At 18.5% G+C, this 25,381-nt stretch overlaps 8 protein-coding genes and 1 pseudogene across 8 annotated transcripts, besides 1 other annotated feature; 4 read left to right on the forward strand and 5 right to left on the reverse strand.

The window, feature by feature from the left end:
- Window positions 1-226: 226 nt before the first annotated feature.
- On the forward strand, window positions 227-1,417 carry MCAT (malonyl CoA-acyl carrier protein transacylase precursor, putative; the record flags this gene model as incomplete). The annotated part of the gene is made up of 1 exon (XM_028679148.1): window positions 227-1,417. One exon carries the CDS (start codon window positions 227-229, stop codon window positions 1,415-1,417), a length of 1,191 nt encoding a protein of 396 aa, XP_028534890.1.
- Window positions 1,418-2,266: 849 nt separating this feature from the next.
- Window positions 2,267-6,065, reverse strand: PRELSG_1410000 (conserved Plasmodium protein, unknown function; the record flags this gene model as incomplete). Its single annotated transcript, XM_028679149.1, has 2 exons — window positions 2,267-5,653; window positions 5,796-6,065. The coding sequence occupies 2 exons, from the start codon at window positions 6,063-6,065 to the stop codon at window positions 2,267-2,269; spliced, it is 3,657 nt and encodes a 1,218-aa protein (XP_028534891.1).
- Window positions 6,066-6,805: 740 nt separating this feature from the next.
- Window positions 6,806-7,897, forward strand: PRELSG_1410100 (conserved Plasmodium protein, unknown function; the record flags this gene model as incomplete). Its single annotated transcript, XM_028679150.1, has 3 exons — window positions 6,806-7,437; window positions 7,646-7,727; window positions 7,820-7,897. The coding sequence occupies 3 exons, from the start codon at window positions 6,806-6,808 to the stop codon at window positions 7,895-7,897; spliced, it is 792 nt and encodes a 263-aa protein (XP_028534892.1).
- Window positions 7,898-8,004: 107 nt separating this feature from the next.
- PRELSG_1410200 (mitochondrial ribosomal protein S35 precursor, putative) lies at window positions 8,005-8,775 on the reverse strand (the record flags this gene model as incomplete). The annotated part of the gene is made up of 1 exon (XM_028679151.1): window positions 8,005-8,775. The coding sequence occupies one exon, from the start codon at window positions 8,773-8,775 to the stop codon at window positions 8,005-8,007; it is 771 nt and encodes a 256-aa protein (XP_028534893.1).
- A 666-nt stretch (window positions 8,776-9,441) lies between these two features.
- On the forward strand, window positions 9,442-12,699 carry IF2a (translation initiation factor IF-2, putative; the record flags this gene model as incomplete). Its single annotated transcript, XM_028679152.1, has 1 exon — window positions 9,442-12,699. One exon carries the CDS (start codon window positions 9,442-9,444, stop codon window positions 12,697-12,699), a length of 3,258 nt encoding a protein of 1,085 aa, XP_028534894.1.
- Window positions 12,700-15,567: 2,868 nt separating this feature from the next.
- On the reverse strand, window positions 15,568-15,873 carry PRELSG_1410400 (hypothetical protein; the record flags this gene model as incomplete). The annotated part of the gene is made up of 1 exon (XM_028679153.1): window positions 15,568-15,873. The coding sequence occupies one exon, from the start codon at window positions 15,871-15,873 to the stop codon at window positions 15,568-15,570; it is 306 nt and encodes a 101-aa protein (XP_028534895.1).
- Window positions 15,874-17,493: 1,620 nt separating this feature from the next.
- On the reverse strand, window positions 17,494-17,691 carry PRELSG_1410500 (conserved Plasmodium protein, unknown function; the record flags this gene model as incomplete). The annotated part of the gene is made up of 1 exon (XM_028679154.1): window positions 17,494-17,691. The coding sequence occupies one exon, from the start codon at window positions 17,689-17,691 to the stop codon at window positions 17,494-17,496; it is 198 nt and encodes a 65-aa protein (XP_028534896.1).
- Window positions 17,692-20,439: 2,748 nt separating this feature from the next.
- Window positions 20,440-21,729, forward strand: BCKDHA (2-oxoisovalerate dehydrogenase subunit alpha, mitochondrial, putative; the record flags this gene model as incomplete). Its single annotated transcript, XM_028679155.1, has 1 exon — window positions 20,440-21,729. One exon carries the CDS (start codon window positions 20,440-20,442, stop codon window positions 21,727-21,729), a length of 1,290 nt encoding a protein of 429 aa, XP_028534897.1.
- Window positions 21,730-22,461: 732 nt separating this feature from the next.
- Window positions 22,462-23,721, reverse strand: PRELSG_1410650 (annotated as a pseudogene).
- Window positions 22,462-23,721: a sequence feature (hypothetical protein, pseudogene).
- Window positions 23,722-25,381: the final 1,660 nt, after the last annotated feature.

Genomic DNA, 25,381 nt, shown 5'->3' on the forward strand with positions numbered 1-25,381 from the left:
GTATATATGAATATATATTTAGAAGAAATGTTTAGAAATATATACACTATTATTAAATACTATAATGTTATATATATTTAATATTCTTAATATTAAAATTTCTAAGAATATGTTATTTTTATGTAAAAGAAAAATAATAATAAATAATACTTTTGTTACATAGATTAAATTGTTCATTGAAGTGTATATTTTTCTTAAAAAAAAAATTATAAAATTTTGTGAGAAAATGTTTTTAAATTATAACCTTTTATTGTTATTAATATTAAAAATCATAATTTGGGATTCAAAAAAGAGTGATTCTTTTATTTTAAAAAACAAAGATGGGCCTGTAATTAGCTTAGTAGATAGTAAAAACAAAAAGAATAACAATAGAAGAAAGTTAGTAAAAGATACAAATAGCAGGTATGAAGTAAAAGATCAGATTATTACATCAAATGAAAATGAAAATTATATAAAAAAGAAGTTGAAGGAATTTGAAAAATATAGAATTGAAAAATACAGCTCTAAATACACTTTTTTTTTTCCAGGACAAGGAGAACAATATATTTCTATGGGTATGAGTTCTTATGATAGTTGTAAACACGCAAAAGAAATATATGATTGTGCAAGTAAAGTATTAGGATATAATTTAGTGGAAGTAATAAAAAATGGACCAATTGAAAAATTAAAAGATTCCGAAATAGCACAACCATCTATATATACAGTATCAATTGCTGCTTACGAAAAATTAAAATGTGAAAATAAAATAGAAGCTGAAAAATTAAACTTATGTATGGGTTATTCATTGGGAGAATATTCAGCCTTAACATGTGCAAATTCATTGCCTTTTGAAGAAGGTGTTTATTTAACAAAAGAAAGAGGAAAAGCGATGCAAAATTCTGCTAAATTGCATGAGATGACAACTATTGCTATTGTAGGTCTAACTTTAGATACTATTTACAAATTAATAGAAGATGTTAATAAAGAAATGAAAGATGACGTTTTTATTGTTAGTTATATGACCGATAAAAAATTTGGTTTGTGTGGTAAACCTGCTAGTATGGAATATCTAAATAAATTAGCAAAAGAAAAATATAAAGCAGTTTTTACGAAAAAACTGCAAATATCTGGTGCGTTTCACTCTTCTTACATGTTTCCAGCTAAAGAATCTTTAGAAAAAGTTTTAAAACAAACTAACTTCAAAAAGTTAAGTGTCCCTGTTATATCAAATGTTGATGGCTGTGCTTATGATGATCCATTTATAATAAAAGAATTATTACTTTTACAATTAACTAGTCCTATTAAAATAAACTTATGTTTACAGAATATCTTAAAAAATGGATATGAAAGCGGATATGAATTAGGACCTGGAAGTATTAACACAAATCTTTTAAGAGATATATCAAAAAAAACAAAAACAGTTATACCTTACATATAATAAAAATTAAAGTTTAAAATGATTTTTAAAAAAAAAAAAAAAAAAATTTAAATTAAAAAGACTTAAATATAATTTAATGTCACAATAAATAATTTTTTTTTTTTTTATCAATTTAATGGTTATATAATTAAAATTTTTTAATTTCATCTTTTCATTACAAAAAAAAAATTTTTTTTTCATTGTCATATTTATATATATCCTTATATGCACTTTAATTTAAATGTAATGCATTTCTAAATATTTTTAATCACTTTTTTTTTTCACATTTCTAAATTTATTCTTAGACACTTTTTAAGTACATTAAAAAATTGATTATTAGTTAAAATATTAGCTTATAAAATATTTATATTAAGATTCTAATTGCAACTCTAAATTTTATATATTTAGGCATACATAAAAAATCACTTTAAATACAAATAAAAGAAAAATCTCGAAAAATATAGATATTTAAATTTCTTTTTATATATATAAACTTATTTTTAATTTATTTTTTATTTTTTTTTTTTTTTTATGTATTTTATGATTAAAAAAGAAAAAATATTAAAGATATTTTATTCGTAAAACAAAAAAAAATTTTGAATTTTGCTTAATCATGTTAACAAAAAAAATGTATATAACTAAAAAATATTAAATCAGGTTTTTATCTATATATATATGTGCAAAAAAAATTGACATTGACATATATATAATTAAAAACATTAACATTAAAAAAATTAAAAAATGGGGTATAAAAAAATAATGAAAAATTATTAATAAATATGTTTTTTATATATTCATATATATTAAAAATATATTTATATATGTATATATATTTGTTCTTAAATTTTTTGTTTTTCACAAGGATCATTTTTATTTTTTTCTTATAAATACATGATCAAGTTTATTTAAAAAAATATCAGAATAATTATAGTTATCATACTTTTTTTTTATTTTATTTTTTAAGTAATTATTATCTAAATTATGAAATAGGAGCATATTAATATCATTTTTATCAGCATTATCAATTAATTTTTTTTTAATAATATTTTTGCAAAAAAAATTATTACTATCTTTATATTTAATTTTAGTTAATCTACTATTATACAAGTCTACATTATTATTATTATGAATAAAAGTATTGTATTTACTTCTGTTACTAATATTACATTTATTGAAAAGCATTTCCATGTTGTTATCAATAAAAGGATTCGTAGAAAAAATAGGGTTATTTTTTAAATTTATTTGTAGTTTACAGTTTTTTTTTTTCTCATTTAATATTTTTTCAAATTTTAAATTATTCATTATTCTTAATAAAATATCTTTTTTGTTAATAACATCATTATTATCTACCGATTTTACATAACTATATTTATCTGAATTCTTCATGATAGATCTGTTTTTATTAAAATCTTCAAAATGATTATTTACGTCTTTAAAGCCAATAAAATTTTCATATTTATTTAATATATCTGAAAAATAGTAAGGTAAATTATAATCTTGATTTATATTTAAATGATCTTCCGTATATATTTCATTATTATCTAAATCATAATTATCCCTAATAATTTCGACATCATTTTTTTTAAAAGTCTTTTCATTATTGGTAAACTCATAATTATTAATTGGAAAATTATCATATATATCATATATATTATTTTTATTATGTTTTTTAGTAATTTCATCTTCATTAAACTTCTTATCATGTAATTTTTTTACATAATAATTGGAATTTTTTAAATTTTTAGAATATGAATTTCTTTCTTCTTTTATATTACATAAGGTAGAAATAGTTCCTGAATTACCTTTTTCATTTGATTTTAATTTTTTTTTTTCTAAAATAAAATTATGTGTGTCATAAATATAATCATTTTTATAATTTAAAGAATATTTTCTTAAATTTTGAAGGTTTTTCAAATTTAAAGCTTCTTTTATTTTTTCTTTTTGATCTATTTGTGTAATATAATCATTATATATATCATTTGGCTTCTTAATATTTAAATTATTTAATTTTTTTAAGTTAAATATATCATAATAATGATCATAAAAAAATAGATTATCATTTATTCTTTTTTTTTTTATCCATTTTTTAACGTTATACTGTATAAAAATGACATACTTTAAGAATTGATCATAATTTATATTATAATCATAAATAACTTTTGAACTATTATTTAAAATATTGAAAGTTAATTTAGTAGTTTCCTCTTTTTTTTTTTTGTTTATTCTGCTTTTATTTTCATTATTTTGTGATATAAAATTATTTAATAATTTCTTTTTGTTATCAATATTTAGCAAGTAATTTATTTTTGTGTTTTTTAGTGGCATGTCTATTATCAACTTCTTAATAACTTGTTCTTCGGGGATTATATACATTTGCTTATCTTTTTCTTTTTTTGACTCATTTAATGTGCATTTTTTCTTTGCATTGTTTGTAAAAATAAAAGATTTACTTGAATCATAACAGTTCATATACTTACTATTTTGTATAGGAGAGTTTTTTTCTTTGTTTTTTTTTAAATCTACACACCTAAAATCACTTAAATCTGTTTTAACATTATTGATGTAATTTAATTTATCGTTATTTGATAAGTTTATTATTTTATTTAAGTATGAAGTAATTTTTTTTTTTTTTATATTCAAAAGACACTCTTGAGCTTGATTTATACTACTCATAGCAATTTCAATGTATTTTTGTTTTTCTTCAATTTCTTTAGTCTTAAATTCTTCATTAATATTATTTGACGAATTTATTTTTTTGTTCATATCACTTTTATTAATATTATTTGAATTATTAATATTTTTTGTTTTCTCTCTCTCCTCTAATGTATCTGATGCATTATGATTATAATCATTATTATTATAATCGTTATTATTATAGTCATTATTATAATCGTTATTATTGTAATAATTATTACTATTGTTATTATTATTATTTTCATTAATATTACTATTTTCATGAATATTATCATTGCTAATATTATTTTCTCTTATATTACTTATTATATGATTTATTGTACTAGGATGCAATTCATTTTGAATAATATCATTATTTTCTTTCAAAAATATATTTTCTTCCTTATTATCCTTTACTTTATTAGAAGTATAACATAATTTATCTTCAGATAAATCATTAATTAATAGTTTTTCCTTATAATTTTTTTCTTTTAATTTTATCATTTCTTCTTTTATTTTTTTAATTTCTTTCTTTAATCGTTTTACTTCATTTTTTTTTTTTGTATTTTTATAACTTTTTGCATTAATTTTCCAGTAATTTTCATTTTGTTCCTTATCATACATATCATTTTCAATTTTTAATTTGCTATAGTGCATATTATTTATATTGTCATGATGTGTTATATTTTTTTTATTTTTATTGTTATTTTTATTTTCTTGATTTTTTTTATCTATATGGTCTATTAGATTTTCACAAATAATATTCTTTAGTATTGATTCTTCATTATTTTCATTTTTATTGATTTGTTTCATGTCATATTGATTTTTATACTCTTTCTTATCTACATTTTTTAAGTGACATTCATTTTCATTTTCTTTATTTATATGTTCCTTTTTTATTATATCCTCAGAATTGCTAATTTTTTTATCTATATCTTTTAATTTATCTAGAATTTGTACTTCATTTGTTTTGCTTATATTATCATAAAACTTATTTTCTAGTTTATCACTTAATTGATTATATAAACGATCACTTTGAGCGTTCAGTAAAACATTTTTTTCAATGTATTCAATAACTTCATACAATTTATAAAATTTTTTTTTATCATGTAATCTTATTAAAGTATTATCTTCAAAATACTCACTTATTATCCAATTTAAAATTGTATTACTATTAAATGGTCCCTGTTCATTATTATTATCATCTAGGTATATCCAATATAATGTTCTTCTTGAATTTAGTAATTCGTTAAAATCATTATTTATACATTTGTTTTGTGATATACAATCAATAGTTTCGTCTTTTTGTTTATTTTCTACAAATTCCTTTGATTTTATTGGAATATCACATGGTATATCTTTTTTTAAAAATTCTTCTGGATAAATTTTATTCAGTAAATTATTATATATTATTCCATTTTTAAAATATAGTTTTATTTTTCCTTTTATTTTATCATTCTCAAAAATAATAGAATTAGTATTATCAAAAAACTTTTCATCTTTAACGTTTAATTCCATTCTATGCAAGTATTCTATTTTCTCATTCTTTAAATTTTTTCTTAACAAGTATAAAATTAATCTCTCCTAAAAAAAAAAAAAAATTAAATTAAAAAAATTAAAAAATAATGGAATAACGTATTAAAGTATAATAAAAAATCTTATTTAAAAAAAAAAAAATAATTTCTCCTTTTTTTTTTTTTTTTTTTTATCTATAAAGATAACATACATTATTTTCTAATAAGTTAAAAACATGAGAAATATTCATTTCATAAGACATCATACATAGTTCATGATGGCTATTTTTAAAACATATGTACCATGGCGTTTCAAAAAACTGAAAATTTTTCTTTTCATTATTTTCATGTAAACTATCTTCTACTTTTAAATTTAAGGAATAAACTATGTTTTCTTCATGTTCCTCTTTATTATTATACACGTAACATTTTTCGTTTAGAAATTCTATTTCAATACTATGAATATATAAATTGATATCCATTTTTTACTTAATTTTATAAAAGCATTTTTATTTTATTACATATTAAATATCATCAATTTTTATCATATTCTTCTAAAAAAAAAAAATATTATTTTTTTTTAAAATAAAAAGAATAAAAAAAATGTTATATAAAAAGCAAATAGCAAATTTTTGACTGCATTTTTTTTATTTGTATTTGTGAACTAGGAAAAGAAAATATGAAAATAATACAATTTTATCTTTCCATATCTTTAAAATAAATAGATAACTTAAAAATATTTTACTATATTTATTATTTCATTTATATTTTTTTTTAATGTTACTATTTCATTAATGCATAAAAAAAAAAAAAAAAATTTAAGTATTATTTAATTTTTACATTATTTTTTAATTTGAAAAAATCTGCTTTTTGCTACGGAATAATAGATAATTATTTAAAATTTTTTTTATTCTTTTATTAAAGTTTAAATATTTACAAACTTTTATATAAATTAATTTTATAAATATAAACATTTTTTTTTATTAATATAATTCTTTATTTTGTATATTAATGGAGACAAATATTTCCCATATTTAAACTTCTTTATTTAATAAAAAATAATCAAAAATTAAATGAATTTTTTTAATTTTATGTTTATTTTTAATGATTAAAATTATAATGTATTATTTAAATGATATTTATTTAATTAAAAATGTTACAATTATTTTATAATTCATATAAAAAATGTAAGATTTTCAAAAAAATTCATTTTACATATTTAATGAAGAAAAAAATTAGCTACACACAATATAAAATAAAAAATACCGATTCAAATTATTATCTTTATGAATTATATAAATCAGTTGAAAATTGTAAAACAGGAAATTTATTATTTAAATTAACTCATAAAGCATTAAACTATCAAATACATGATTTACATATTTGGAGATTAATAGAACAAAAATTTTATGAATTACAAAAAGAGCTAACACCTAAAGAAATATCTTCGATTATTAATTATTTTAAACAGATTAAAATTAATGATAGCAAAATATATGAAAATAGTATTGATATAATACTTTCATCTATCGATAAATATTCTATTCATGATTTATCATTAATATGTTTATCTTTTACTTATTTTAATAAAATCAATATAAATTTCATGAATAAATTAGCTAATGCAATAATCAAATTATATGAGCGTGACAAAAATAATATACAAAATCTAAGTAAAAAAGAATTATATAACATTTTTATTTCATATGTTCATATAATTGGATCATACAGTAAAATAAAACATAAAAATATTGAATTATTTAAAATAGCTTCTTTATATATTCATTATGCTTTAAATTCTGATATAAATATTCCAGCAAAAATTATTTTAAAAATAATAAATTCTTATACCAAGTAAGTCTAGACTAAGAATATTTGAAATTTACATTTCAAAAAAAAAAAAAAATGAAATAAAATAAAATAAAATAAACAAATAATTTTTAAACGCAAAAAGAAATAAAAGAAAAAGAAAAATATATATATATATATTACATAGTACACTATAATAAACAAATATAAGTTTTTTTTTATGTAAAAATCAATTTTTCTATTTTATTTTTAGTGTAAAAATTAAACACAGTAAAATATTTGACCTAATAGCAAAGCAAATTCCAATTCTTAAAATCACAGATGAAGAATTAACAGTCAGAAATATTTATTATAAAATGATTATTTAACAATAATCTTAATGATAAAAAAATTAAAAAAATTTCATTTATTTATTTTTTCTTTATAGATTATAAAAGATAGTTTTAAACAATTAAAATATTCTAATGAAACCCTCGATAAATATATCCAGTATAGATTGTCTTAAAAATACGTATTTGTATACCCAGTTTTCTTTTTTTATTTTTTCCTTTTTTTAAAATATTGTAATATATATATAGTTTCTGTGTATTTTGCCTTTTTTTTTTTTTTTTTTTACAAAATTTTAATTCTTTTCATTAAAAATTGTACAATATCACCTAAATAGGCTGCATTATGATTATATGTATTAAAAAAATTACTTTCTAGATAAATTAAATTGTTTTTTAAATCAACTCGCTCTTCTCCTAATATTTCAATTAATTTTTTCTTTTCTTTTGGTGATAAAGATAAATCATTTATATTAGAACTAAAAAAGCATATATTATTTTCCTCATTATCTACTATAGATGAACCATGCCAAATTACTGAGTACTGAAATGTATGAGGAAAATTAAATCGGTCATGATTTAATGTTCTAGGTAAAGTAGATTCGTGTTGCAACTTCGTCAAAGGAGTTATAAAAGTACTAGGATTATTTTGCTTTACATTTTCCTTATCATGAGTAAGATTTAATAATTTTTTAATCCTATATTTATTTCTAAATTTAAAATGTCTTCTCGTTCTTTCTTTTCCTACACATACTTTCATTATTTCATTCTTTATATTTTTACTAATAACTGTTGGAGTTTCACACACAGTTGTTCTATCTTCTAATCTTATAACAGGAATTTTTAATTTAGTATTTTTTTGTTCTTCATTTAAATTTATTCTTTCTCTTTTTTTTCTATTTTTTTTCCATCTAACTTGATTAAATATGTAATATGGTTTTTTTGTATCTAAATCCTTATATTTATCATTACTAATAAGAATATTATGAAAATACTTATTCCAATTAAAAAGGAGCGTTTTAGGTTTTAAAATTTCCCATTTCTTTATACTATTCATTATTACTTGTAGTTTCTTTTTTTTTTTTTTTAACTTGTATTATATTTCATTTATAACTTATTTGCTTTTTATATAGCAACACATAATTTTTATACATTTGTATATTGCATTCTGGGAAATATTAAATTTAAAACAAAAAGGGAAAAATATGAAATAGCCTAAACTTGAATAAATTTTAACAATACAATGGATTATATTTTTATTTTATCATAAGGATATTTTATTATAATAAATATATATATATTATGCTCATGTTTATAAATAATTAAATATATATAAAAATATAAGAATAAATATATACATAAAAAAAAAAAAAAAATACAATAAAAAAATATGTATATAAAAAAAGAAGAAAAAAAAAAAGTTATAATTTGTTATATCTTTTTTTTGAGTGTATTATTTTTTTTTGAAATTTATCATAAATATATGTAATTTATAAAGCTCCAAAATTATGATATTAAAATGAGTAGAATAAATTTTAAATTATTTAAAAATTTTATTCTTTGGTATATTTGTTAAATTTTGTAGAATAATGTAAATATGTCATTTGTAAAATTATACGAAAGTAAATCTTTTATAACATAATTTAATATATTAAAATGAAATGAAAAAATTGCATTTTTTTAATTATCTTGAAAAGGAAATAATTTGAACTAAAAAAAAAATATGATTTATTTATGTACTAAATTATTATATAAAGGAAAATATATACCTGTTGGTAGAAGAATATTTAGAGAAACATTAATAAAAGGAAGAAAACAGAAATCTCCCATAATTTTACTGCCTCCTTATATATCTATACACGAACTTCGATTAATGCTGAATATAAATTATGAAACATGCTTTAAAGCTGCTAATGTATACAAAAATGGAAATAAGTACACATGGAAAGATTCAGATGATAGAATATTTCAAACAGTTAACAAAAGAAATGTTATTATACCATACAGTGTTGCTGCATATGTTAGTAAAATTTTTAAATTTAAACCAAAACTTATTGAAGTAGAATTACTATGTGAAGAAGAAGAAAATAGATATGACATGGCTCTTATAGATATATATAAAAAAACATACTCTATGGAAAGATACCATGAAAGTAATTTGAAAGAACATAATAAAGTAAGATCAAATAAAAAAACAGATATAACTAGTGTATACAATAAGAATAATTTTAATAAATCACCAATTAAAAGTAATATACATAATTCATATGATTTTCCTCTATTATCTAATGAGGATAATAAAACAACTAGTGCGAAAAAAAACTATTATACTGTTGTATCTATAATAGGCCATATAAATCATGGGAAAACTACATTGTTGGATAAAATAACAAACAATAATTTAGCATTAAGCGAAGCTGGTTGCATTACACAAAATATAAAGCCTATTAATTTTGAACAAGGGCCATTTAAGTTTACTTTTCTTGATACTCCTGGCCATAAAGTTTTTCAAATATTTAGAGGAAGAGCTGCATTTCTTTCTGATATCTTAATTATTTTAATTTCATTGGAAGTAGGAGCAGAAATACAAACAGAAGAAGCAATTAAATATGCTGATAATTTCAATATTCCCGTTATTTTCGCATTAAATAAAGTTGATTTATATAAAGAAAATGAATCTATAGTTAAAGCTGAATTAAAAAATCAATGTAGAAAAATGTATGATGACGGTCTTTTAAAACATAACTTCTCCAGTGAAATTGATAATGCCATAAGTATATCATCATTAACTGGTCATAATTTGAATAAGTTGATTAATAGAATATTTTTCATTTCCCAGAATATAAACATACCATATCATAATGTAAACGATTTTTATAATAATTATGATTCTATTAAAAAAAAATTTTCTCTTAATTGTAATAGTAATAATAATCAGGAAAGTATCAAAAAGGAAACAAAAAAGGAAATGAAAAATTTCGATTTAAATTTATTGCAAAAATATATACGAAAGTCAGATTTTTTATTAGCTTTAGATAAAAAACCATTTGGTATGGGGATTGTTGTAGATATAAGTAAGGATTCTAGTAAAGGAACAATTTTGAATGTTATTGTAAGAAATGGGTTTTTTATTGAAGGAAATTATTTTATATGTGGTTCCGCCTATGGAAAAATTCAAAAAATGTATAAATTTAATAGTGACTTTAAAGAATGTTGCACTTACGCTTCAATAGGAATGGCAGTGCAAATTTCTGGGATTAAAAAATATGGAAATGCAACAACAGATGATTTAATTTTTGCTCTTCCTCAAAACAATGCTTTTCGATTATGCCAATATAGGCTTATGGTGGAAAAATTAAGCACTTTACAAGTTAGTGGAAAAGAAATTAAAGTTTCGTGGGAAAATGATATGAAAAAAAATGAATTTCACGGAGAAGGAATATATGAAAACAGACTAGAAATGTCTGACAAAAGAAAAGCCATTGAAGAATTTGGAATAGAAAATGAGAAAATATTTAATGATGTTTCTGTAGAAGAATTTCACAAAAGCAACACCCAACTGAGGAAAGAAGAAAATGAATCTATAAAAATTGAATTAGAAGAAGAATATAAAAATAATAATTTGAAAAATAATAAAAAAGAAAAATTAAAAAGCATTATTTTATCAGATGACAACAACGAAAGTATCTTAATACCTGAGGACAACACATTTTTATTCTTTAACGATTCAAAAAAAAAGGAGGCATTTGATGATAACATCTCTAAATTTGCAAAACGTAAAAATGAAGACATAACGCAAGAATTTTATGATCATAAGTATATTGAAAATACTGAAAATGTAGATAATAATGATTATATAAAGAATATATCACATAATTTACTGAGTATTAATTATTTAGACAGCAATGAATCTAAGTTCAAAAATAATCTTGTTAGTAACATAAACAATAATTATATGAATACAAATAATGATAGTAAAGAAAATATAGAAGATGCTTATAATTGTTGGGAAATTAATAATCATAATCTACAAAAAAAAAAAAATCATGATAACATAAATAATTCTAAAAGTGATAATATACTTAAAAAGGAAGATAAAAAAGAAAGGCAAGAAGAAGAAACGAAAAATCAAAAACAAAATTATTTTAAATATACAAACATTTCATTTAAAGAAAAGCCATTAACTGTCCAAGGAAGAAAAAATAAATATAGTAAGGGTTTGTATACATCGGATAATACATCAGCAAGTAATGAAAATTCAGAAAATTCAACATATGAAAATGATCATGAACATGTTAATAAATTGAACGAACCTTGGTATTATGAAGAAAGCGAGGAAAGTTGGGCAAAAAAAGTATTGCAAAGAAATGATGAATTAATGGAAAGATGGAGAAATAAAACAAGACAGAGAGAAATTGAGAAAGAAAGGCAAATTTTTTATGAAAAACAAATGATATTGAAAAACGAAATTCAGAAGAGAAATCTTCTAGGGGAAGAGAAGCTAACAGAAGAGGAAATTAATGAATATCTATATGATAAAAAAAAAGATACTGTAAATACACAAGCAAATGAAGAAATTAAATTACCAAAAAAAAATCGTCCAGTAATACCTATTATAATAAGAACTAATTACGTTGGAATGTTTGATATTTTTTTAAATGAATTTGAAAATCTTCAAAATAAATATAATGTAAAAATATCAGTTGTTCATGGTGGTATAGGACCTATTACTCCAAATGATGTCGTTCATGCTGAAGTAGAAAGTAATTATGGTTACTGTTGTATTTATGCTTTTCAGGTGAAAGTGTTACCTGACTCAGTAAAACAGGCAGTTCTTTCAAATATAGTAATTAAACAATTTGACGTTTTTACAGATTTAATAGATGACGTTGTTAAGAGAATTAAAAATATAAAATCATTAATTACGCACAATATGTACGTAAGGAGCCTTAAAAAAGAAAAATCACAAGAAGGAATATAAAACAGATTAAATAATTTATAAATTTAGCTGAATTTTTAAACTATCATAATATAGAAAAAAATATTTCTTAGTTTTTTTTTTTAAATATTCATTTTTTTTTAATTTTTCGTTTAATGTAATTATGTTACCATTATTTTTAATGAAAAAAATATTCATTCAAACTTTTAAAATTCTTAAATAATCATATGCATACTTATTTATATATGTGCATTTGTTTATTCTCAGAAAAAAAAATAATGTAATTATTATTTGTATTATGATTTATAAATTTTAGTAGATTTTCATGTTTATATATTTCATTTTACTTTACCAAATATATGGAATATAAATTTTATAGAGGTATTAATATATAAACCTCTTACTATTTTTTTTAATAATTTGATTAGAAAATAAATAAAAATTGTTCTTATATAGCAATTTAAAAAATAAAATTTATAAAAAAAAAAAAAATAAAATAAAAATTTATTCTCAATTCTATTAAATGATCAAAAAATATAGAAGATAGGAACAATAAAAACAACATACATAAAAAAAAAAAAAAAAAAAAAGGTAATGTAAGTTGTATACTTTTTAATTAAATTTTTTCTAAGTACAAAACATATTAAAAAAAAAAAATAAGTAAAATATATTTTTTAGCTAATTTGTTAAATGTATATTTCCCGATAAAAATTCCTTTTATTTTTTTGTATAATTTTAGTTATGGTTTTTACTATTTTAAATTTATTCTTCCTTTTTACTTATTTGTAATTATCTCTCAATTGTTCCATGGTAAATATAATTAAAATATATCACAACTTTTAACTTTTTTCCTTTCATAAAATAATAGTAGTATTTACCGTTGGATTGGAAACAACAAAGGTTGATGGGTAAACTTGTACTGGTGTAGAGACAATTGTAGGTGTTGTTGGAATTGTATAAACTGTTTGAGTTGAAACCACAGGAACAGACACACATGTCCTGTAAACTACTGTTGAATTGGGAACATATACAATAGACATCTTTACAAATTGTATATTTATAGGAAAAAAAAATATGTTATTTTTTGTTAAAGCAAATTAAAAATGTTTAAAAGAATAATAGAATATAAAAATATTAAATCTTAAAAATTATATATTATGGTTTAAAAATAAATACAAGTTAAAAATAAAAGAAAAAATATTAAAAAAAAAAATTAAAATTAAAATAATAAAAAAAAATAATATTATCAATTAATTTTCTTTTTTCTTTTTACTAGCTATTTGTTTTAAAAAAAAAAAAAATTATGAATACATGATTTTATTATCTTTGCAGTGTGCATAAATTTTTTATTTAATATTATCTATATTTTGAAAAATATTTTTGTGCTTTATATTCATATTATAATAATATTTCATGAAAATTAGAAGTGTATCCAGTGCTAAGCTTTGTTCTAAAATGGGAACAGTTTTCATAAAAATACATAAAATATATATAAATTATAAAGTTGTTGAATGATAATTATTATTTATGTTTTTCTTTATTTTAAATAACAGAATACATTTATAGCTTTTTTTTTTTTTTTTTTAAAGTGATTCATTTTAGTTAACTTTAGAACAATACAATTTCCGATTAAGGCTAGAACAATTAAGAAATAACTAGAAAATTAAAGTTTATATTAACAAATAAATAAAATTTAAGAATTTTTTGTTTAATTAAGGTATATTACCATGTATTGCTAAATTAATGCCTGTAATTTAAAATACTATGAAAATGTCTTTAAGAAAAAAAAAAAAAATTTATGAACAAAGAAATAGACAAATAAATCTATACTTTATTTATGTTATTAATACCTACAGAAAATTTATTAAAGATATTAATGCAAAAAAAAATTTTTATATAATAAAATTTATGAAAATACCTTATAAAATTTAATGTTACAATAAAAAAAATTTAATTTATTTTTATAATATTTATTAATCTTTATTTTCCATGTATATCAAAATTATTCTTTAATTTTTTTAAAAAGTAATTCATGTATTAGTATAATTGAAAAACTTTTAATAAATTTTAAATATACATTAATAGTTAGTTTAGCCAATGAATTTAAAAAAAAAAAAAAAAGAAAAAATTATCATTAATTTACGCATATATAAATATTTTAAGTAAAGGAAATAATATAAAAAAAGTAATTTTATTATTACATATATATAAACAATAACTTGGAAGAGCATTCAAAATTAATTTTCTTAAAAAATTGTTTTAAGACTTTAATGTTGTTAAAAATTTTTAGTTGATTATTTTAGCATTTTATTGATGAATAATTTTTTTTTTTTTTTTGTATTAATAAAAACTAACAAATTTTTAAAAATATTGAAGTATTAAAGTTTTATATTTTAAATAGATCTTCAGTGATATTTAATGAACAAAAATTGATATAAGTTAATATTTAATTCATTTTAAATATATATAAAAATATTACATCTTTTAGTAGAAGAAAATTATTAAAGGCATTAATACAAAATATTGTCCACTTTTAAAATGAAATATTATAAAGAATATATATTTTAGTAATTTTATTTTTATTTTAAGCTAAAATAAAAGAGTAATATGCAAAAAAAAATATTTTATATAAAAATTAAAAAAAATATATTAAAATGCATAAAAATATAAGTATACTGAAGACAAGTAATTTTAAATGATTTTTAAAATAAAAATATTTTAAAATTATAATATTTAGAATTTTTAATCCACTTAAATAATTTAACAAGATAATGTCTTTTATTTTAATTATATGCTTATATATGTAAATAAAATATAGAATATGATGTTTACATGCTAGCAAATTCAAGTGACAAAAATTTTTAAAATGAATAAACAATCTGTATTAAATTTTTAAATTATTGTATAATTTTAATTGCTCAATATAATGGATGAAGGATTGATATTTGTGCATCTCTTCATTATTACATCTTGATTTGGATTAATAACAATAATTGAATTTTCTCCTACTCTTGTAACTGAATTATTTGCTACTGTAACATTAGATGGTGTTTGTTGAACAACGTGAACATTACTGCTTACTCCATTTAATATCATGGTAGGCACAGTAGCATTAATTGATGCTAAGGTAAAATTACCCATATTTAAAATTTCCATATTGTTATCACTGTGATAAATGATATTTGGAAAAATGGTATTAATAACATATCTTGCCATTTTAGTTACAAATAAAAATATATTACTAAAACAAAAAAAATAAAATAAAAATAAAATATTAAATTGTAGAATTTATAATTTCCTACATATAATAACAACGTGAAAAATGTGCTTATCAAAAATTATATCAATAAAAAATGCAAAAGTTATTACATTGAAATAAAAATAAATAATTTAATTTTTTTTTAAATTATAAATTCATTATATCAGAATATTAATAAAAATGAACTTTTTATTTAAATAATTTTTTTTTTTTTTGTACACTTTATTTTTAAACATATGAAGTCATGAAATATAGAACTGGTCATACATATAAAAAGTGTGTATTCTTATAAAAAAATAAAATAAAAAATTGTTTTTAACTCCTTTAATAAATTTAAGTAATAATTAAATTATACATTTTAGAGTAACTCTAAAAAAAAATTATGTAGACAAAAAAGAAAAAAAAATTTTCATTTATGAAATGAATATATTTATGATAATTAAAAAGAGAAAAAATTAAAAAATATTAATATAAAAATAAAAAATAAATATAATTTCTTATTAAATATATTAAAAAAAAAATTAATAAAAAAAAATAAAACATTTTTTTTTTTATTCTCAAATATTTTCCTTCTGAAAAATATTTTAAATGAATACAACTGCATAAAATAGTACGATTATTTATTGTCCAAGAACATTACAAAAATGTGAATCTTTTTATATATTAAAAAGTTAGAAAATTCCCAATGATAAGAGTTTATAAGTTTTTTTTTAATACTTCTTTGAATCTATTAGAATACTGTGAATTTAATAGAAACATTTTCATTGAATAATAAAAACATATAAATTAGATAAAAATGAATAAATTACATAGTAAGTTATACTAGTTAGCATAGAAACAATAAATTTGCTTTAACACAAGTATAAAAAATTAAATCTTAGAAAAATAAAAAAAATATATAATTTAAAATTTTTTTCTTTTTTTTTACATACTTGTTAGCTTAACAATTTTAGCAATAAAAGCATAACTTTAGAATTAAAAGATACATAAATTTAAAAGAAAAAATAAAAAGAAAAAATTTATACTTTCTCTTTAGTTCAATTTGGCATTAAATCATTCTGATACAGTTTAAAAAAAATTAAAAAGAACTTTATTACTAATATAAATATTGTTAGATTTAAAAAAAAAAAAAAAAAAAACGCCCCAATATGCAAATTACAAAAAAAAAAAAAGGTATATTATAAAAATTATATTTACTCAAAAAGTTTTAAATCTAACAAAATGAAAAAAAAAATTTTAAATATATAAATTGAAAAAATATATCTTGATTTATACATAGAAAAGTGATATTATAATCAATTTATTTCCAAAAGATGTTATATATGTATGTTAATGATTAAAATCCTCTTTTTTAAATATTAATATTTTATAAAAAAAAAGACTTCTTCAAAATTGATTTTAATACCCTCAAAAAAATAAATTATATATTTTTTATTCCCTTTGTCATTTATTATTTATTTAATTTCATTATAAATAATTTTTAATAATAATGATATATGAGTAAATTTATACATAAAAATTAGTTTTCAATTTCACATTTTCTCCTTTTCACTTCTCATGTTACCTTCCACTGAATTTTATATAATAACAGTCATAGGGGTCGTATATGCATAAGTAAAGCACACTGGTTGAGTAGGAATTACTTGAACATTTTTAACAACAGGTACTGCGCTTGGTAAAGTATAAACAACTGTTTGTGGCACGACCTTGTAGGTAGTTGTGTAAAAGACTGGTGATGGTTGCACTGTGACTACAGGAGATATAACTGCTGCCATTTTCTCCTAAAAAAGGAAAAGCAATTACAATAGGTATAATTATGTTAGAACCTGTTTATATTTATGTAATAATCTTATATTAATTTATATATATAACTCTATAAATATATATATAAATTAAAAATCAACAAAAATGAAAAAAAATATATATATATAAATAAATTAAAATTATAATTACTTTAATGAATTTTATAATTTTTTCTATTAGTTTTGAAGATTGATTTTTTAATAAATAAAAAAATTGATCTTTATTAAAAATTTATTTAAATTTTGATAAAATATAGCTATTTTATATATTTTTATTTAGTTTAATTTTTTCCTTATGAAAAATAATAAATTTCTAAAGTTTCAAGAAATATCAAATTGAAGATGAAAAAAAAAATGCACAGAAACTATGTAAAATTTAGAATATTATATTTAACATGCCTATAAAATTAAAATTTTATAATTTTTTTTGAGGAGCACTTATAAAATTCAAAATTTATATTTCTAAAAAAAACGACTTCGCCACCAAATAAAAATTTAAATATTAAAAAAAAAAATTTTGAACACACTTAAGGTACGTTGTTTTAAATACCTATAATTTTGAAATTACTTGAATTTTTACAATTTCATTTATGGAGTTTTAATATAGACTAAAATTATATGTGGAAATTATAGATGGATTTTACATCCTATATATATAAATAAAAAAAAAAATAATATATATATAATATAATATATATTTAAGTATGAATAAAAGTTTAAGAAAATAAAGAATTTTTCTATAATACAGTTTTTATTGTTCAAACGACTGTTTTCGTATTCAAAAAAAAAAGTGCTTTTTTTTTTTTTTGCATGCACTATTATTTTTTTAAATAGCTAGAAAATAGCTATTTAATTAATTACTAAAAAAAAAAAAAAATTATGTACTTAAAAAGTACAAGTCTATTAAAACAACTTTATATGTGCAACGGTATAGAAACGTAAAAAGGGGGAAATTATTTTACGATTGTTTTGTGTGCTATGCACACACCTTTCTTTATCTGTATAAAATATATATATGTTTCAATTCTTTTTTCTGTTAATTTAGTAATTTTATAAAATATATTATATATTAACATAAAAAAAAAAAAATAAATATATTAAGAAATTAATAGAAAAGAACAATAAGATAAAAAAGCAATGAATCATTTTATATTAAAGGCCCTAAAAATCTTATTAATTGAAAAATTTTACTTTATTTTACTATGCAAAGGTTACTGAAACAAAATAATTAACACAATTATTTAAATAACAAATGCAGTAAAAGGAGTATTCAATTATAGTTCTAAAAGTTGAATATAAGATTAAATGTTGAAATAAAAAATTAACATATGAATTAATTTATATACGTAAAATAAAAATGAAATATTAAATTTTAAAAGATATTTTTTCTGAAATATAATTTTTTTCATTCATAAAATATTTTGTGGTCTAATGATCTAGCACATACTGATTATTTCAATGTATTTTTATGCCATTTTTTTTTCTTCCTTTGAAATGATTAAGTTAGAATATTCAATACATATATATATTTATTTTGAGGATGTATATTTTACAATTTAAAAAAAAATAATATTAAAAATTTGCTCAGTATATAAAAGAATTAATGATAAAAATTTTTTAGGAAACATTTTAATATATCAGTGTATGTACTTTATTTTATTTTTCGTTGATTTGGTATATAACTAAAAATTGTAGCTCTATTTTTAACTTGTAGATAAAAATGGAGTATTTATTTGATAAAAGAATCTTTTAATAAAATTTTTTTTTTAAATGATTAAGAACAAGTTTTTATGAGTAATTTTTTATATAGTTTTATGAATTAAATTTTTTTTTTTTTTTTTCTATTACCATAAATTAATTTTCTAAAAATTTACGGGCATTGTACTTTTTAGTATATTATAATTTTATATTCTTTGCTATTTGTAGTATTCTTTATTTTTTCTTTAAATTTTATTCGTAAAACTGAAAGAATAATATCATATATATAATATATGAGTAAAATACATGATAGAATAAAACTGATATATGGTAATATTAACCTTTGAAAAATATACTTTAAATATTTTTATTCATAATGTTTGAAATATAAATAGCATCCATACACCATTAAAATATCAATTTTTTTTTTTTTAATTTTAACAAGATAAATTTATTTAAAAATAACATATATAAAGGTTATTCTAAAAAATTATTTAAGAAATACTTTAAAATTCCTTTAAAAAGTAGTAACCTAATATTTTAAATTAAAAAAAAAAAAAATAGTTTTATGTGAAAATTAATAATATAATTTTAACAAAAAATATTTTTCCTTGTGTAAAAAAATGGCAAAACGAAAAAAAATAAATTTCACATTGGCATATGAAAAAATTTGCAAGTATAAATAATTTTAATTAGTATTTGTTTAAAAATAATTACATATAAATACCTATTAAGAAAAAAATTATTTTTTAAAAAATCATATAAAGGAATAATATTAAGGAATATTTTTTTTTTTTTTAAATAAATTTAAATAGAAAATATTGAATATAACAAAAAAAATTTTATATAATTTAATTTTTTTTTAATGGATTTAATTGTTAGTTATTTGTATCAATTTAATATTAAGTTTTTCTTTAATCAATTTAAATTTATTTTTGAATTTATTTGATATTTTTCATATTAAATATAAATAAAAATTCCAAAAAATTAAAAAAATAAAATAATACATGCATTTTAAGAAAAATGAGGAGTATTGTTGAAAAATTTTTAAATAGAAACTGTTTAAAATTAAATTATAAAAATAATCTTTTCTACTTAAATAAGAAATGTAACTTCTCAGGATATAAAATATATAATGATGGATTAGTTCATAGTGAATTTTCTACTGAATTGAAAACAGTAAAAGAAACTATAAAAATGCCTATATTTCGAATATTAGATACTAATGGAAATCTATTAGATGGCCATAAGCCTCCATTTGAAGAGGAGGAAATAGTAAATACTTACAAAAAAATGGTAGAATTTTCTATATGGGATGAAATATTTTATGGAATACAAAGACAAGGACGTATTTCATTTTATATAATAAATGATGGAGAAGAAGGTTTGCAATTCGGAATGGGGAAAGCATTAACTGTAGATGATCATTTATACTGCCAATATAGAGAAACAGGAGTTTTACTAAGTAGAGGTTTTAGTTACAATGATATACTTAATCAACTTTTTGGAAATAAATACGATGAAGGAAAGGGTAGACAAATGTGTATAAGCTATACCAAAAAAAAACTAAATATTCATACAATTACAACACCTTTAGCATCCCAATTACCTCATGCCGCAGGTTGTGGTTATGCATTAAAATTAAAAAACAAAAATGCAGTTGCTGTTGCATTTTGTGGGGATGGATCTTCATCTGAAGGAGATTTTCATGCTGCTGTTAATTTTGCATCAGTACGACAATCACAGACAATGTTTGTTTGCAAAAATAATCTTTATGCTATATCCACTTATGTAAAAGATCAATATAGAGGAGATGGAATTGCTCCTAGGGCATTAGCTTTAGGAGTAGAATCTATAAGAGTTGATGGCAATGATTTGTTTGCAAGTTATTTAGCAACTAAAAAATTAAGAGATATTTGTATTAACGAATCAAAACCTGTTTTTATTGAATTTATGGCATATAGATATGGCCATCACAGTACATCTGATGACTCATCTTTATACCGACCGAAAGAAGAAAACGATGCTTGGAAAAAAGAAGGTGTTCATCCTATAAGTAGATTATTTTTATATTTAAAAAATAATAATCTATATAGTGATAAAGAAGATCAATTACATAGAAAAAGCGTTAAAGAAAAAGTTTTAAAAGAATTAAAAAAATATGAGAATATTAAAAGATATAACATTGTAGGAGGGTTGTTCGAAGATGTTTATCATGATGAAGACTGGAATCTAAAAGAGCAAAAAGAGGATTTTGAAAAATTTTTCAAAGAAAACAAAAAATATTATGATACATCAAAGTTTGAAAATTAAATTTTTTTTTTTTTTTTTTAATATTAAAAAAAGTTATATATTGTTGTATAATACAAAAAAAATTTAATAAAGGTTTATTTATAATAATACGTATAAAAATGTTGAAACAAAATAATATATACAAAAGTGTATTTTAAAATAGTAGTTAAATCTAAGGCTTTTTTATAATCTCTAATTAAATACCCTTTTAAATAATATTTGTATGATTAGTACATTAGAATATTAATATTACATAAATAATTTTAAAAAAAAGTTATATGCATATTGCATTTAATTACTTTTCTAAATTAATAGCATTTCCATTACTAGATAATGATATAAATATTGATAGTCATTTTAAATATTTATTTTTATAGATTATTTAAAGGAATTTTTTTTTTCATCTTTTGGAATATATAGTATCACTTTATTTATAAACATAATCTTATTTGAATTCATTTTTGTTAAAAACGATTTTAAAAATTTTTTTTTACGATTATATATAAAAGAAAAAAATAATAATAATATGATTAGACAATGTACACATTTATACATGTATATAAAAATGAATTTCAGATAAGGAAATTATAAAAAATATATTATAAAAATAAATTATAAATTTAAAAAATATATTTATTTCATTAATTTAAAAAAAAAAAAAAAAAAAATTAAGTGAATGATTAATAAAATATATATAAATGAGATTTATTCAACATTTTTCTGTTTTATTCTCCTTAATATTTTTGTTAGCTATTATTCTTTTTTTAATTTTAAAGCAGATTTTTTAGGTAATTTCAAAAATTCATTTTCTAATACCTTCTGATAACGGTTAATATTTGATAAAAACATATATTTTACATTATCCTCTACATATTTGTATTTTCTATAATATATATATCTTTTATAATATGGTGTTTTATTTTTTAATCTAATACTATTGTTAATTTCTCAATTTCTCCAATAGCATATAAAGATATATCTCTTAAGGCATAGTAGGAGTTATAGTAATGTAATATATAATTATATTTTATAAAATCATATGTCTGAATTAAAACTAAAATACATCCTATACATATGCTTGTAACATACGTAAATCTTAAGTGATCAACATATTTTAATGCCTTAATATACTTTCATAAATCAATTTTTTCTTCTATTTTTTATTATGAACTGTTAAAATATTTTATATTTCTTTAAAATATAATAAAAATTTTTTTTTAGCTTATTTAATTATACTTCTGGCAAATGATTGTTTAAACTTAAGATATCATACAATGCCGTAGATTCATTATTTGTTTTATTTTGTCTATTTTCTACAATGCTATTTTTTTTACTTGTGCGTAAAAAACTATGTTTTTGACTTTTTTCTTATTAGATTTATTTTTATTTAAATGTTAAAGAAACTGTGAATTTTATCGATTAAAATTATAATTTCTATCATTACTATTATTTTCAGAATTTTTTAGTTTTTCCAACTCTTTTTATTTAGATTTATTGTAATTACAATAATTTATATTAAAGTAATCATAATAAACAGGATATGCAAATTCAATTTTTTATCTTCTGATCAATTTTTTCTTTTTCATTTTCATTTGATTGATATATTAATAGGATATTATATTATTCCATATTATACATTTTACTATGCATAATTTCAAATAAATTATTATTTTTATTAGTCATGTTTCTTACTAATTTTCCTAAAAGTTTTGTGAGTCTCTTTGTTAGTTTCTTCTCTTTTTCATCATTTTCTAAAAATTTTTGTGAAATTTTTTCATATATATATTATAATCATATGAAGATAATTTTGAAGTATTCTCATAATTTGCTTGAGAAAATTGTAATAAACCATCATGATATCTTTCATTTTTAACGCCTTACCAATTATGTTTCATTTACGTTATCTAAATTATTATTTTAAGTTTGAATTATTTTGATTTTTTTCACAAGTTGAACACTTCTAAATAATAAAAATTTAATGAAAACATATAGTAATATATATGTAATATAAATTTAAATTTTATTATCATATAAATATACATGTAAATGTTAAACCAAAAAAAAAAAAAAAAAAAGAGACTAATTAAAATAGGACAAAATTTAAAAATAAGGTAAGTTCTAAAATATCAAAGAATGCATCTTATAAAGTATCAAAACAAAATTATAAAGTCCCTTTTATGAAGATAATTAGCTCTTTATTATACTCTTTCTACATTTGTTAATATTGTGATGTATACATCACATATATAAAAAGGGGAGAATAAAGTATTTTAAACTCAATGTATGCAAAAATAAATATAAATGCTTAATTTTTATATATTATTGTTTATTTGAACCTTACAAAATTTTATATGTAAAACTATATGGCTACTTTCTTTTTTTAACTTAAATAGAGAATCGCAATAATTTTTATATTATATTTTTTCAAAAAGGTTAAATTTATTTCTTTTTTCTTAAATTCATTTACCACACTTTATTTTAAATAAGCTCCGACATTAATTTTAATTACATATAATCCTACTTTACAAAAACTTCATGCATATATATAATGTATATTCTTGTAGTACTCAGAAACCATTCTTATCAAAAAAAAAAAAAAAAAAAAAACATATTTCATTAAAATCAAAATATTATTTATTTTTTCAATTTTATATTTTTGAAGAAATATTATAAATTTATTAAATTATTTTACATTTTTTTTGAAGTTTATTAACTTTTTTTTTTTTTTTTTAAATAGAAATAATGGTTAAAGATTTGCACATTCAAATACTATTTAATGTTTATAATAAAGCTACTCGGTATATCAATAGGTTATAAAGAACCCAATAGAAAAAGAAATATATATTCTTATAATCATTTTTATAAAAATAAGAAAATTATTGTTCGATTTATAAAATGAAGAATATCTCGTAAAATTGGAGAATTTGAATATTCATAAAAAAAAAAAGGATTAATGCAAAATTGTCTAAAGGATCTGAATAAAAATATATAGTAAGAAAAATATCTTAAATAATACTAACTACATTTATGTAAAATTTTTTTTTTTTTTTTTTTTTTAAAATCATATATTTTTAAGTTAAAATAAGTTTTCTTTAAATATTATAATGAAAAACATTTTTTTTTTTTTTAGTTAGATTAAACAATTATCTAGAGAAATAATATAGTAAAATAAAAAAAATGAGATAATTTTTTCACTTTTAATTAAAATTTTACTATATACGCGTATATGTGATATAGAATATTTAAAAATATTTATTTTTTGAAAATATTATAAAATTATATATTCTATATTAACGAAAATAAATTAAACAAAATATAAAAAGACAAAAAAAAAAAATTTTTTTTTTTTAAACCTTAAGAAATATACTCTTTTTTTTTTATTAACAAAAAAATATAAAAAAAAACATCTCAAGAATAAATTTATAAAGTTATTTAAAAAAATAATAATAAATGAAGCTACAATATATTTTTATTTTTCATTATTAACAAATCAATTTACACTAATACCTATATTATACTAAAATAAAATAATAGGATATCTTCATAAATCAAAAACCTATTTCATCTTTATAAAAAGAAGAAAAAAAAAATTTTTAAAAGATAAAGAGAAAAATTATATGACATTTTAAAAAAAGCACAAATGTGTAAGTAATAATCAATGTTTATAGGCAAA

Source organism: Plasmodium relictum (assembly GCF_900005765.1).
Source record: "Plasmodium relictum strain SGS1 genome assembly, chromosome: 14".
Classification (NCBI taxonomy): domain Eukaryota; phylum Apicomplexa; class Aconoidasida; order Haemosporida; family Plasmodiidae; genus Plasmodium; species Plasmodium relictum.